This window comes from Prionailurus bengalensis, chromosome B4 (assembly GCF_016509475.1).
Source record: "Prionailurus bengalensis isolate Pbe53 chromosome B4, Fcat_Pben_1.1_paternal_pri, whole genome shotgun sequence".
Taxonomy (NCBI): Eukaryota; Metazoa; Chordata; class Mammalia; order Carnivora; family Felidae; genus Prionailurus; species Prionailurus bengalensis.
Genome location: NC_057358.1, coordinates 116,372,795 through 116,388,358, shown reverse-complemented (window position 1 = coordinate 116,388,358; position 15,564 = coordinate 116,372,795). Strand labels below are relative to the sequence as shown.

Genomic DNA, 15,564 nt, shown 5'->3' with positions numbered 1-15,564 from the left:
GGTGTTGTTGAATTAAAATGTCCCAGAATCCCAATCCCACAAGTGACTCATTTTTAGGAAAGGTTAAATGTACTTCTGAACAGTTTTCTGCTTTAAGTTGATTATTTTTTGATTAGGTAATCAGGGGGTGATAAGGCTTATTACTAGGAGCCCATATATACAGAAAACGTAGACTTCTCACAACATATAGTATTTGTTGTGTCCTTATCCTTTCACTCTGGGCTTCATATATGAGAACAAAGTTAGCTTGTATATCTCTTGAGGTACGTGCTAGATTTTGGCTAATTTTGTGCTTCTCATGGTAATAATAGGGGTTAATTAACTTTTATTAATCAATGATGCCACCTGGTGGCCAGAAAGTACATTTTGTGGTGCCCGTGCACACTGCACCAACTTTTTTTTCTTTGTTATAAATAACCTTAGCAGCATTTGAAGCATTTTTATTAGTGAAAATTTTTTAAATGCCTAGTTTGGTTTGGCAAAAGTAGGAAAATCTTGGGATACTGTAAGTGTAACATGGCAAATTGAAATGACTATTCTGTTCTCATTGTTTCTAATGAAGCTCATGCAGATTACTAGGTTCTAAATGGTAGTAGTAAGAATTCCCTGTGACTAACACAAGCGTGTCTGTCTGGTCTCTGTTCTGGGGTTTCACCTGGGTCATAACAGTCACTAGGGCAGCTCGTGGTTTCAGTGCTCCTCCCATCTGACTCAGAGGCTGAACAGCCACATCCTTCTCATTTTGCAGTTAAGGCACTGAGTGATTCTTAACCAAGGGGATTCATGGTCTGGTCTTCTGTGAAAAGGTAAAAAACTTGTCAAGATGATGTACTGCAACAAGGTGCCCTGAAAATATAGATGGATGGATGGATGGATCCATGAGAAAGTTGAATTTGGAAAATTCAGTTTTGGAAAATTGGATTTTGAAAGCTGAAATTTAAGGGGTTTTTTGTTTTGTTTTGTTTTTTTAGTTGGCCAGGAAAGTAAACCTAACTCCATTCCATCCTTGGTTAAAAGCATGATTTTGCAGCATTCTAGTGGTGGGTTTTCTGCTCAGCCAGTTTGTGTATTTCCATTCTGTGCCTCAAGTTCAGGTTGGTGGACAGCAGCTGAGCTTGAGTTCAGGGAAAGAAAATGCAACTCAAACTTATCAAGCTCAGCCCTGTGATTCGGAGGTCAGGATTTCCTAATACGGACATCTTCCAGTGAGCCCTCTTGGTTTAGAGAAATGTCTCTGTTTGGGCATACTTTTGTATTAAAGAACAAAAATTGAAGACAAAGTAGGAACTTGCCATGAATCTGATATTTAAATAAATCTGCTTGCTTTTTCACACTCTTACACTAACTAGAGGTTCTAAGGGACATCACTTTTGATTAATGCGATAGCCCAGGTGTTGAGAAGATGTAAGAAGAAGAGTAGGTTTTTCTCCCCAGCCTTGTTACTCATAGGAAAGTTAAATATTTGGGCCCACTGAACACAGCTTATAAATGGAATGCATTCTGAGTGGGGTCAGAGTGAGATTAATTTTTCATCTCCAGGTGAGGCTAAGTGTAATGTGTAATAAGTGCATTTTGTTAGTTTTTGTGGGTTTTTTAAATCTATTTGATTGGTACCATACTCTCCAACTTGTTTTCGGATTACTTTAAGAGCTAAATTGCTAGGGATGGTGCATAGAAGCTTAATGTCGTCATACACAGTATCTCACCATGGCTTATTGCCAGAGCTGGGTATTTATAGTGTACGTGTCTAAACTCATACGAGTTCTTGGATCACTGTTTCAAAGATGTACAGAGTTTCAGCAATTGGGTGTGTGTGTTTGTGTCAGCTATTGAATTAAAAAAGCTGACACTAACATCCAGGTTTCCCTTTGTGTCTTTGAGCATGACTGCATAAATCCATGAGATGAAATTAACCAGTCCTATAATGTTGCTGAATGGATATTGATTCTGATGAAAATGCATTCAGTCTCTTAATATGCCTTTCCTCTTTTTATTTTCTCAACTCCCACTGGCACTAGGAGTTGAAACAAAGGTTTCAGCCTTTACTGCCTTTTTCCTAAACATAATGCTGTCTTAAAAAAATTATTTATATTTTTATTCATCAAGCATTTCTTGTCTCTGGTATTCAAAGACCCAAGCTATGTACTATGAGGGATAGAAAGATGATTCAGATATGGCTCCTGCCCTCAAGGAGCTTTGAGTCTAATGAGAAAATGATAAAAGGCATAAAGTGAGTAACTACTGTGTAATACATTATTCAAAGGGAGGGAATATTTCTTTCAAATGGAAAGTTTGGTAAGAGAAGAGGAATTTAAGATGAACCTTGAAGAATGGGAGAATTTTTATGTGCAGAGACAGAGAAAAGGATTCAGTAGAAGGGAACATTAGAGACAAAAGTTTGGAGCCAGGGACCACATGGGAAGTATTCAAGCATTGTGCAGAATCAGACTTTGGTAAGGACAAAGGGCCTGTGTTAAGCAGTAGCGAGACAGAAAATCACAAAAGTCCATAGAGATCATGTAGTGGGGTGAATTTAAATTCCAGGGAACAGAATTTGTTTGGGGGGGGGGTGGTTTGTATGTGTGGTTTTGTTTTTGTTTTGTTTTTTAAGAATTTGTTTTGAGAGATAATCGAAATCATCCAACATTTCTCAACAGAGATTGAAGTACCTTGAAATCCCATGACATCTGTTAGTGTTAAAGACTTATAAAATATAACCTATTGCCTTAATTTTTTTTCTGTATTATAAGAACTGTATACCCACATAGCTTATTTAAAAAACATCTTCATTTAGACCAGAGTTTCTCAACTACAACCCTATTGACATTTTGGCTTAGATAATTATTTATTGTGGGGCTGTCCAGTGCATTTGTAGGATATTTAGCATCCCTGGCCTCTAGTCACTAGATGCCAATGGAATCCCCTTTGCCCAGTTGTGACAATCAGAAATGTCTTCAGACATTTCCAAATGTCCCTTTGCAAGCAAACTCCACCCCCATTTGAGAACCACTGCTCTAGACATATGTAGTGTATTCCTCTGATGTTCTCTGCATTGTTAGACTCTCACATTGACAAATCCCTTAGGTATTCAGTCTATTAATGCTTAGAATTTTGTGCTGGACACACAGCTGATTTGAGATTAAGGCATTTCATGTGTATTGGAGTTAAAGTGCTAAACTGGGCATCAGGAAACCTGGATTCTAGTCTTAGCTAGAGGTTGTAACTTCAGTGAAACCCTGTTACATAACCTGATTCCTCATCTTGAAAATGACGGGTGTGGGGATGCCTGGGTGGTTCAGTCATTTAAGCGTCTCTTAGTTTCAGCTCAGGTCGTGGTCAAATGGCCATGAGATCGAGCCCCACACAGTGGGGCACATTAGCACAGAGCCTGCCTGGGGTTCGTTCTCTCCCTCTCCCTCCCTCCCTCCCTCCCTCCCTCTCTCTCTCTTTCCCTCTCTCTCTTCCTCAAAATAAAATAAACATTAAAAAAGAAAAGAAAATGACCAGTGTGGCCCCTGATTTTCTAGCTCTGAGCCTGTGTTCTAATTTCAAATGCATCTTGGGGCTTTATTCTTTCACATTTTTAGAAAGTTAGTGCACATTGGGGCGCCTGGGTGGCTCAGTCAGTTGAGCAACCAACTTTGGCTCAGGTCATGATCTCACGGTTTGTGAGTTCAAGCCCCGCATCAGGCTCTGTGCTGACAGCTGAGAGCCTGGAGCCTACTTCTGATTCTGTCTCCCTCTCTCTCTGCCCCTCCCCCACACGTGCTCTGTCTCTCTCTGTCTCAGAAATAAATAAACATTAAAAAAAATTTTTTTTAAGTTAGTGCACATTGAACTAGCACATATATTAACCAACAAAACTGACTAAAGTATTGAATAAGAAAGATGAAATGCTTTTTTCCTTAGTGCTTTATTTTACTAAATACTATAATCCTTTTCCTTTTCTAGATTATTTGAAAAATCTTCTAGAGGACTCTGGAGATTTCAGAGACACTCAAGGTAAATAACTTTTGTGGTATTATATGTTGTAGAAGTTCTTATATTATAGCTGGCCACAGAAGCTGGCCTCCTGAGAGAGGACCCCGCATGTTCTAGAAGGAGGAAGGTTCCTTCTATACTCAGTCACTCCGTGCCAGTGGAAAATTCACCTTCTGTAGATGTGTCTGTTGCTTTGAAAAGCCGGGATTGAACCAGTTGATCTGCAAGGTCCTTTCAGGCTTTAAAATCATGATTCTGTGAAGTGATCAACTACACAAATCAGGGATAAATTCTAAAATAGCATATTCTAAGACTGCTTGATGCTGGGCAATTGCCTTACCACCCTCACCCCTAGTAGCACTTAAAGGAAAACTTCCATTACAATACAAGGGACTCATTGATATTCACAGATTAATCCACAGTGTGTGTGTGTGTGTGTGTGTGTGTGTGTGTGTGTGTGTGTGTATGTTTCTCTCTTACACATACACACACACATACACAAGGATTAATTCTGTTCCGGATACTGGTGTTTCTTTCTATTTATCCCCAAAGTACCTCTTTCAAATGCCATAGGTATATCCCTGGCTCTGATCTGAAGTCCATGTCCATACTCCATTAATTTTATGAATTCTGATTACAATTCTTATACATCCTTTACATTTTCAGATTACAAAGCTGAATAGGTTTTTATCCCATTTTGTGGAGATTCTTACTCATTCTCTTAATCATTTTACTTCTTCTAATCTCACATCTTCTCTTTGCAAGTGTTTTGCTTTTAAAGGTGCTTTTAAAAAAAAAAGGCAAAGTTTGGAGTGGAGTATGTGGTGTGCTTCTTGTCTTAGGTGAACATGTAATCTAGTTGAAGAGAAAAGTCCGTAATACCCATCAGATAAAGAACAAAACAGATAGCTTTAAAGCAAGGATGTGGGGCGCCTGGGTGGCTCAGTCGGTTGAGTGTCCAGCTTCGGCTCAGGTCATGATATCATGGTTTGTGGGTTCAAGCCCCGCATCAGGCTCTGTGCTGACAGCTCAGAGCCTGGAGCCTGCTTCGAATTCTGTGTGTCTCCCTCTCTCTCTGCTCCTCCCCCACTCACACACTATCTCTCTCTCAAAAATAAAGATTAAAAAAATTTAAAGTAAGGATGCAGTGAGCAGTACAGAATCATTTCAAAGAGTGGGGAAGATGCAAAGATTGAAGAGGCAGTGCTTTGCTTAGAGAGAAGTGGGGCTGGAGATGAGTTGAAGGGTGGACGAGAGGGAGAGCAGGCATTCCAGACCAGAGTCTGGCTCGTGAAGATGAAAATTTTAGCCACAACTTAGTGACTAGGGCCTCAAAACATCTCTCCCAGGGCTCCTGCCTTCAAGGAAAGTGAGTTATTAGCTCCATTTTCCAGATAAAACAAATATAGCACCAGAGATGAAGGAGCTTGCTTAAAGGAAATTACACCCTTCAGCAAAGACACAGGTTCAAAGAAGCAGTGAGCAGTGAAGTGCACTGTGTGGCCAGAAGCATGGCAGTAAAACAGTGAAAAGTTGTAGATGAGATTGCCCAAGAGGTGAGAGAAAATGAGACAAATATGCCTTTGGAAGGCTGGCAGAAAAGTTAAAGGGATCCCTAAAGGGGTGACATGGGGAAAGTAGAATTGCAAAATGGATAGGAGAAGGTAGAGCTTGGAGGCCTGGTGACCCAATAGCAGCTGTTTTATCATTGTATCCACTTGTGAAATCCTAAACCTTTTCTCCCTGCGCACTGGGAATTCACATGGGCCAGAAGGAAGGGAATGTGTCCAGGATCACTCTTGAATATCTGCTGTGCTGAGTGTCATGTGCAGTAAATTCTGATAAATGTCTGGGGTATCTATAAGGAAGTACTGCTTTTCTTTGATAATGGTGATAATAATACATGTTTGAAGAATGTAGAACCCTCTAAGGCTAACACCAGAAAGAGAATCTATTGGTAGGTTACAGTAATGGGACCAAAAAAACCTCAACCTCTTGCCAGAAATTGATCTTTTCTTTTTTTTCTTTTTTTTTTCTTTTTTATAGTTCTTTTGTTGATGATTATTGCCACTACCACACCAGCCTCAGGGGGACATACTTCCCTCTCTAATACTCTACCAGTTTTTGCATTACATTAAGTGAAATAAGTCATACAGAGAAAGACAGATACCATATGTTTTCACTCTTATGTGGATCCTGAGAAACTTAACAGAAGACCATGGGGGAGGGGACGGGGGAAAAAAAAGTTAGAGAGGGAGGCAAACCATAAGAGACTCTTAAAAACTGAGAATAGGGGCGCCTGGGTGGCGCAGTCGGTTAAGCGTCCGACTTCAGCCAGGTCACGATCTCGCGGTCCATGAGTTCGAGCCCCGCGTCGGGCTCTGGGCTGATGGCTCAGAGCCTGGAGCCTGTTTCCGATTCTGTGTCTCCCTCTCTCTCTGCCCCTCCCCCATTCATGCTCTGTCTCTCTCTGTCCCCCAAAAAATAAATAAACGTTGAAAAAAAAATTAAAAAAAAAAAACTGAGAATAAACTGAGGGTTGATGGGGGGTGGGAGGGAGGGGAAAGTGGGTGATGGGCACTGAGGAGGGCACCTGTTGGGATGAGCACTGGGTGTTGTATGGAAACCAATTTGACAATAAATTTCATATTAAAAGAAACAAAAATAAATAAAATAAAATAAATAATACTCTACCATTTTTTCTCTGTGGGAGTGCTACTGTCATTTCGGATAACCTTCTTTATATGAACTTGTAATTAGTCTCGCAAGATGCTTAGCATCCCTGGCTCTTACCCACTAAAGGCCAGTGGATCTTCCCAGTCACTGTGACAACCAAAAATTGTCTTTCCATATGTCCCCATGTCTGTAGGGAAGCATTACTGTCTTAAGAACAACTATAGCCCAAAAGGAGACAAAGTGCAGACTTTCCCCTTTATATCTAGTTATGAAGATGACAAGACTAGAGCATTCAAAAACACTTTGTTAAAGGCGAGGGGTTAATAAGAATAAACACAGATAAATTACTCAGCTCACAAAATAGTGCATGTAATTTCCTAAAGCCTCACATGCTTCTTTGTGGTATTTCTTTCCCCTTGGGATCAGACCAAGAGAAGGCAGCGAAGCCCTGACCCTCTTAAATCATTACTTTTCATAGTTCTGGTTTCCTGTCCCCTGTACTTCTCTCCCAAGGCACTTTATACTGGAATGGTCTTTAACTTCCAGGTGAAATCCTTTCCTTATCCTTGTAAACACTCAATAGGGTAATCAAATGTTAGCACAAAGCAACCCTGACATTTATACTATTGACACATATAGCCTATAATGTCTCATTAGAGTATTGGGCTCATTTTTCTTCATGAGTACTGTTTTTCCTTGGTATTGCCCTCATCAGACCCAAGCTCCTCCAGGGGTTGCTGCTATAAACTTGCTATCTGGCCCTCTGGAATTGCTTAATGTTGCCGTTCATTGGAATAACCTGATGTCCCTTCTGTTCCTATACATTTTAGATGCCCTTGCTGTTGTTATTGAGGTAGCCAACCACGCCAATGACACCATGAAGCAAGGGGTAAGTATCTTGATGTCAGTGGCTGTTATACTATTGAACCTAAAAGTCCAGGCCTTCATATGCTATACATTCTCTTTCTGTAGGACAACTTTCAGAAACTTATGCAAATTCAATACAGCTTAAATGGACACCATGAAATAGTGCAACCTGGACGGGTAAGTGTTTTTAGACTGCCTTTTGCAAACTTAATACAATGTTTTTAGACACTGTTTGTAGCTATTTTTCATTTCAGTTACGAAAATAGGTTTATTTGTTGTTGTTACTCTTCACTGACTCAATCTGGATCAACCAAGCTCATTCTATCCATTCAAAACATTCATGATTTAAGTCACTGTGACAAGAAGTTCAATTAGGAGAAAGGCAAGGAACCCCACAGAGTATCTGATTAAATAGGATCATTTTATTGTGTAATACTAACTGACCTCACACAGCTTTAAAGACAATTTCATTTAAAATCTTTAAGAGGGGAGGGAGAAAATTGGTATTTTGGTGCTCCTCATAGAGCACAACAGTGGCGTAGGAAATGAGTTCGGGAAAATTACAAAGTGCAATTGTCAGGATGTTGGCTATGCCTTAGGATCAAGTACACGCTCAGTCAGTTACATTTCAGACCACATAGTACCCCTGGGACCAATACTGGATTTATGAAACTCTGCTGGCTTGTCCAGTTCCTTAAGCAGCTTAAAAAGAAACCATAACTGTAAAAAGTGACATGGCAACTATGTCCACCCAGCCCTGTTCCCCCCCAAAAAAATTCGGGGTAAAGAAAGTTGAAAAACAGATTAGATATTTATCATAGTTGTGTTATGATGGTGGGATTAAATGCGTATTTGTTTGGATGAATCAGGTTTTTCTGAAAGAGGGAACTCTGATGAAGCTGTCTCGGAAAGTCATGCAACCCCGAGTGTTTTTCCTGGTAAGTGGCCATGTGTGTTTCTGATGAGCCGGAGGAAAGGATAATCGCCTAATGGAAGGAGACATTTGTACATGACAGATAAGCTTAACACATTCATATAGCTTTAGTGGGATTTTTGACTGACTGTCTTGCTTATTTGCATTTCAAATGTAGGAAACAAAGTCTTTTGTGATGCATGCATAACCAGAAATTATTTCCTTTTTGAATTTAGTTTATGTCTTTCTAATGTGGAAAAATTGATTCAATCAATTATTTAGTCAGATTGTAATACTTTAGTGGGATTTAGAATTCAGAAAATATTGTATCTGTTACAGAACTTGGAAAGAGTACATTTTCTAAAAAATGCCTTTTTTCTATTTTTTCTTTTTTCTTTCTAAAATTCTTTTTTTAATCTTTTTTTTTTTTTTTTAATTTTTTTTTTTAACGTTTATTTATTTTTGAGACAGAGAGAGACAGAGCATGAACGGGGTAGGGGTAGAGAGAGAGGGAGACTCAGAATCGGAAGCAGGCTCCAGGCTCTGAGCCATCAGCCCAGAGCCCGACGCGGGGCTCAAACTCACGGACCGCGAGATCGTGACCTGAGCTGAAGTCGGACGCTTAACCGACTGAGCCACCCCCTAAAATTCTTTTTTAATGTTTATTATTTATTTTTGAGAGAGAGACAGAGTGCAAGTGGGGGAGGGGCAGAGAAAGAGGGAGACATAGAATCCACAGCAAGCTCCCAGCTTGCAGAGCGCGATGTGGGGCTCAAGCCCACAGACCATGAGATTATGACCTGAGCCGAAGTTGGACACTCAACCTGCTGAGCCACCAAGCGCCCCACCTTTTTTCTTTTTTTTTATGTTTATTTATTTTAGAGAGAGAGTGAGCAGGAGAGAGGCAGAGAAGATCCTAAGCGGGCTCTGTGCTGACAGCAGACAATCCAATGCCAGGCTTGAACTCACAAACCGTGAGATCATGACCTGAGCCTAAGTCAGATATTTAACCTACTGAGCCACCCAGGTGCCCCAAAATTGTCTTTTTTTTTTTTTTTTTTTTTTGGTGTTTATTTATTTTTGAGAGAGATGGAGACAGGATGGGAGTGGGTTAGGGGCAGAGCAAGAGGGAGACACAGAATCTGAAGCAGGCTCCAGTCTCCAAGCCAGAGCCCGATGCGGGCCTCGAACCCACAAGCTGTGAGATCATGACCTGAGCTGAAGTCGGATGCTCAGCCAACTGAGCCACCCAGACACCCCCGAAATTGTATTTTAATAATAATAATTTTAATAAAGCATTCTGGGTGGTTATAGTTTATATAAGCACGCTTATGTGTTTTATTCAAAGAGCTTTTAATTAAAAAGTAGTGTTTTCTTTTTTATTTCAGTGTCTTGCCAATTTCTCTGTAGCTGAAATTTGTTTCTTTACTTGACCCTGTAAAATATTTCTGCTTTCAGTTTAATGATGCCCTGTTGTATACAACACCGGTGCAGTCTGGGATGTATAAACTGAACAACATGCTCTCATTGGCTGGAATGAAGGTCTGTGTATCTGTTAGAAGATACTTCTTTTCTTAACCCAAGTATATTTAGAGAAGAAGCCCTGAGATAATCATCTTTTTCACATCCTTAATTTTTCTCTCTCCCTGTGTTACTGTTTATATGTTCATTTATTCATTTATGTAGTCATTTGTTCACTCACACATTAATTTATTCATAAGGTATTTATTGAGAACTACTGTAAACAAAGCATGGTAATAAGTTTGGTGAAAAATACAAAGATGAAGTGAATCATGATTTTTGTCTCTGCCTCACCCAGAGGTGAGATAATACACTATACATAAATACCTATAAGGGTACAAATAACCAATGAAGGCATAATTAAAATATGGGGGGGTTCAGAAAATAAAGAATGTGCAACTTTTGATGGGACTCAGTGGAGGAATTTGTGGCAGCTAGGAAACAGAGAAGTCTCTGGAGGAAGAGCCACGAGCCTTAAAGAGTAGGTCACGTATGGCCATACTGAGATGTGGAGAAGGCATTCCAGGTAGAGGCGAGTAGTGTGAGCCAAGGCCTGAAGGTGGGAAAGTTGGGTCTATGCATATGCAGGTATCTAACTCTGTCTGGTGCACAGAGTAGATGAGGGACAGCAGGGGAAGATAAAACTGGGTATGAGGGTTGGTGGTGGATGACTGCACCAAGAGCATTGAGCAACTTTAGCTATGCTTCAGAGATGAGATTTGCAATAGGATGAGTTTGCTCAAATTGTCTTGCTTTCTTTCAGGTTAGAAAACCTACCCAAGAAGCATATCAGAATGAACTAAAGATTGAAAGTGTAGAACGTTCCTTTATCCTTTCAGCCAGGTAAAATTTTAAAACATGTATACATGAACATTTGCTGGTATTATAGAGTCATACATCTCCAACAGCTTTTACATTTAGGTTAACTACTAGGCTTATTTCTTTTTCTTTTTCTTCCCTAAAACCATGCAGTTTACTTTTGGTTTATCATGTAGATAAAATGTCTGAGAGGTGATCCAATAATGTGTTAGAAGCACAAAGATAAAAATCTTCCTATGAAAAGAATAATAATGCTGAAAGTGCCTTGCTAATTTTTATTTATTTATTTATTTATTTAATTTTTTAGTGAATACTTCAAATCTTTTTGCAATGGCACCTAATGTTTTTAAAGACATCTAGTGCTTTATAATTCACTAGGAAGTTTTCATATAACATTGAAAGGTCATAACAAATCTACGAGGTGGGTGTCATCTCATAAAAATGAGGAAGACTAAGAGAAAAAGTCAATTGTTGTCTTAATAATACATAGCTGGAGAGGCGCCTGGGTGGCTCAGTCGGTTGAGCATCCGACTTCAGCTCAGGTCATGATCTCGCGGTTTGTGGGTTCGAGCCCCAGATCGGGCTCTGTGGTGACAGCTCAGAGCCTGGAGCCTACTTCAGATTCTGTGTCTCCCTCTCTCTGCCCCTCCCCCACTCCTGCTCTGCTCGCACACTCTCTCTCGGTCTCTCTCAAAAATAAATAAACACTGGGGCCCCTGGGTGGCTCCGTCGGTTGAGCAGCCGACTTCGGCTCAGGTCACGATCTCACGGTCTGTGAGTTCGAGCCCCGCGTCGGGCTCTATGCTGACAGCTTGGAGCCTGGAGCCTGTTTCCGATTCTGTGTCTCCCTCTCTCTGACCCTCCCCCGTTCATGCTCTGTCTCTCTCTGTCTCAAAAATAAATAAACGTTGGGGCGCCTGGGTGGCGCAGTCGGTTAAGCGTCCGACTTCAGCCAGGTCACGATCTCGCGGTCCGTGAGTTCAAGCCCCGCGTCGGGCTCTGGGCTGATGGCTCAGAGCCTGAAGCCTGTTTCCGATTCTGTGTCTCCCTCTCTCTCTGCCCCTCCCCCGTTCATGCTCTGTCTCTCTCTGTCCCCAAAAAAATAAACGTTAAAAAAAATTTTTTTTTAATCAAAAAAAATAAATAAACACTAAAAAAAAAACAATACATAGCTGGCAAGGGCAGAATACAAATGAAAATTTTTTACTTTTAAATCTGTTGTTGTTTATTTATGATACCACGTTGTTTCACACTGGAACCTGCAGTGACTTATGTGTAAATCAAAAAATATTAACCACTATTTAAATCAAGTGCCAAGGAAACCAGAAGTTGTATGACTCGTACATGTACATTACTGAGTTACTGGCCAAGTGGCAGAAGTGTATGTTTGGCAGGATTTGGCTGGTACAGGAAGAGACACCAACAGCCATGCTCCACTGGTGCATCTGGATAGTAGCAGCGAGCGTTCTAACTGGAACCATTTATTTCTCTACACCAGGCACAATACTAAACTTTTATATTTATTTTCTCTTTTAATTTCCATTATAACTAGTGGAGTAGGTGTTGTTGTCTTGACCTTCCAGATGAGAAAAATGCAGACTCAGGTTAAATAACACATCCAAGATTATAGAACTAATAAGCAGTTAAGCTGAAATTTTAACCTAGGTATATCTGACACTGAAAATCATGTTTTTAACCATTATAATACTGCGTATGTCTATGGATATCAAAGATTCAGACCAGATGTCTGACTTCCCATAATCAGGACCACAAGAACAACCCCCTGGGTCATTGTCACCCTTCTGAGATGGAATGACCACTGCTGCCTGACACTAGATCTAAGGATGACAGAAGAGAGAGAGGGTTTGTCCAGGATTTTGTGACATGCTTCCCAGTTACCCACCAGAGCAAGCAGTTTCAGGGTGGGTGTTGGGGCGGAGGTGGTACCTGAAGCATCCTCCAGATTAATACTTGGAAAGTGATGGTAAACTCTTGATCACCTGGAACTGTGACTTTTGTTTTTTTGGGATTTTTTTTGTTTTTGAGTTTGAGTTTGAGTTTGAGTTTGAGTTTGAGTTTGAGTTTGAGTTTGAGTTTGAATAAAAGTGCAAAGAACATCACATCCCTATGCAACAGGCTCCTGACAAATACTTAAGCCTGGTTCTTAAAATCAAGAAACTTATTTTCAAATATCCAGAGAAATTTTACCTACAGGAAAGTCAAGTTTTCAGTTACACTTAAATATCCTAAGGAAAAATCTGCTTTGGTTGGGGTGCCCGGATGACAGATGGTTGAGTATCCAACTCTTGATTTTAGCTCAGATCCTGATCCCAGGGTCGTGGAATTGAGCCGCACATCAGGCTCCCTCCACGTTGAGCATGGAGTCTGCTTTAAGATTCTTTCTCTCCACCCCCTCCCTCCCACTTGTACCCATGCTCTCTCTCTAAAATTAAATATATACATATATATATGCACATATATATATGTGCATATATATATATATAATACACACACACACATACACATACACGCTTTGGTGAAAACAAAATTCTATTTTATTAAAAATTGTTGGGGTGCCTATGTGGCTCAGTCGGTTAAGCATCCGACTTCGGCTCAGATCATGATCTCGTGGTTCGTGAGTTCAGGCCCCTTGAGTTTGACCCCCACATCAGGCTCTGTGCTGACAGCTCAGAGTCTGGAGCCTGCTTCGGATTCTGTGTCTCCCTGTCTCTCTGCCCCTCCCCTGCTCACACTCTGTCTCTTTCTCTCTCTCTCAAAAATAAATAAACATTAAAAAATAAATAAAAATGAAATTGTCCAGGAAATGATAGTAAATCTTTCTTTGGGCATCTTAAAACTTAATAAGGTCATTGGATTTTTAAGTGTGATGGGAAACCATCCGAGTGTCTTAAGCTAAGAGTTGGTATGATCTAATGTATATTTTAAAAAGAGGACACTGGGGGCGCCTGGGTGGCGCAGTCGGTTAGGCGTCCGACTTCAGCCAGGTCACGATCTCGCGGTCCGGGAGTTCGAGCCCCGCGTCGGGCTCTGGGCTGATGGCTCAGAGCCTGGAGCCTGTTTCCGATTCAGTGTCTCCCTCTCTCTCTGCCCCTCCCCCGTTCATGCTCTGTCTCTCTCTGTCCCAAAAATAAATAAGCGTTGAAAAAAAAAATTTAAAAAGAGGACACTGGCTTCTTTGTGGAAGATAAACCATTATAGTCTAGCGTAGAAGTTGGGAGACCAGGCAGGAAACTAGATGATGCTTTCTTGTACTAGAATGGTAGAAATGCTCAGAATCAGAGTTAATAGGATTATTGATGGATTGAATGTGGGTTATGCAGGAGAAATGATAAACTGGAAAGTTCTAGATAAGGGGGAAGTAAGTTTCCAAGGAAGGATTAAGATGGCCTGGGGGAAGGAGAACTGACACATACTGAATACCACCAGTGTACCATGCTCTTCTTCTGAGTTCCCCCCAACCACAGAGAGCTGGGTACTCTGTAACATGTAGGAAGGAGTTGAGAAGGTCTCCTGTGATCTGGTTCCTGTCTACCTCACCAGCCTGATTTCCATCCATTCTCCCTGTCTCCACCCCCACCAAAACATGGCATGTTCTGCCCGATGGATCTACATATTCTCCATGCATGCCAGCCTACCTCACATCCTTTTGCCTTGCACAGGCAGCTGCTTCCGCCTGGAATTCATTCCCTCATTCAGCAAGTAATATGGAGCCTCTTCCCTGGGCCAGGCAGTGTTTTAAGCATCAGGATACAGTGGAGAATTAAAAGGGCCCTTCCTTTCCTGAACTTGCAGTCCGTTAGGGAAGACATACACTTAACAAAATGTCAACACAATCAGTTATTATTATGATTAAGTATTGCACAGGAAAACTACCAGATGCTATGAGGCTGTAAAACAAGGAAACTTGAACTAATTTTAGTAGAGAAAGGGAAGTCAAGGTTAGCTTCCTGAAAGACCTGCTGTGTCCACCAAGTTATGAAGGGTAAGTAGGAGTTGGATAGCAAGGCAAAGGGGAAAGGAGGTTCTCATTAGGAATAGTGTGTACAAAGGTGCTGAGGTGGAAAGGGGCATGGCATATTCAAAGAACTGAAAGACCAGAATGGCATGAAAATAGAGAATGAGGGGGAGAGTGATCAAAGGTAAGCCTGGAGGGACAGGGGAAAGAGCTTGTGGATTTGGGTCTTGAGCCGAAAAGCTTGTACTCGGGGATGATGAACCACTGAAAAGTTTGTACTAGGGATTGATGTGATCAGATTGGCCTTTTTAAAAGTTGGTTGCTGGGTGGAGAATGGTTTGGGAGGGGAAGTAAAGTGATTAAGTGGACATGGGGATTGAGAGAGAGAGGCATTAAGTGCGAGTCTTCAGCTTGCACACTGTGTCGGATAGTGGTGTCATTCCCTGTGTTAAGGAACACTGGGAGAAAAGCAGCTTTGGGGGAACAATCAGGAATATAGTTTCAGAGGTGCATGTTGAATGTGAGGTGCCTATCAATCATCAAGACGGAGCCATCAATGAGACAGTGTCTGTAAGGATCTGGAGGTCAGAAGGGGGCCCAGACTTGGCATATATTTGGGAGTCATCAGCTTAGAGAAGATAAGCAAAGCTAGGAGGGCAAATGAGGATGCACAGAGACACTGCAGAGTTTATGTCGACGCCTAAATTCTTCTAGTCCTAACTTAGTCATCACCTCTGTAGAGCCTTCCTGCTACCTGAATAAGGTAGTTTACTGCTTCTATGTTACTCATCTACTTTGCCTTTATTGTATA

General features: G+C 41.0%; 1 protein-coding gene across 1 annotated transcript in view; it reads left to right on the top strand.

Moving 5' to 3' along the window:
- FGD6 (FYVE, RhoGEF and PH domain containing 6) overlaps positions 1–15,564 on the top strand; it is a 115,826-nt gene that overhangs the window by 83,556 nt on the left and 16,706 nt on the right. Inside the window, exons 9-14 of the mRNA XM_043562158.1 lie at positions 3,952–4,002; positions 7,488–7,546; positions 7,630–7,701; positions 8,394–8,462; positions 9,896–9,979; positions 10,722–10,801. Of these exons, the coding sequence (XP_043418093.1) occupies positions 3,952–4,002; positions 7,488–7,546; positions 7,630–7,701; positions 8,394–8,462; positions 9,896–9,979; positions 10,722–10,801 (415 nt within the window). The remainder of the gene's footprint in view (positions 1–3,951; positions 4,003–7,487; positions 7,547–7,629; positions 7,702–8,393; positions 8,463–9,895; positions 9,980–10,721; positions 10,802–15,564) is intronic.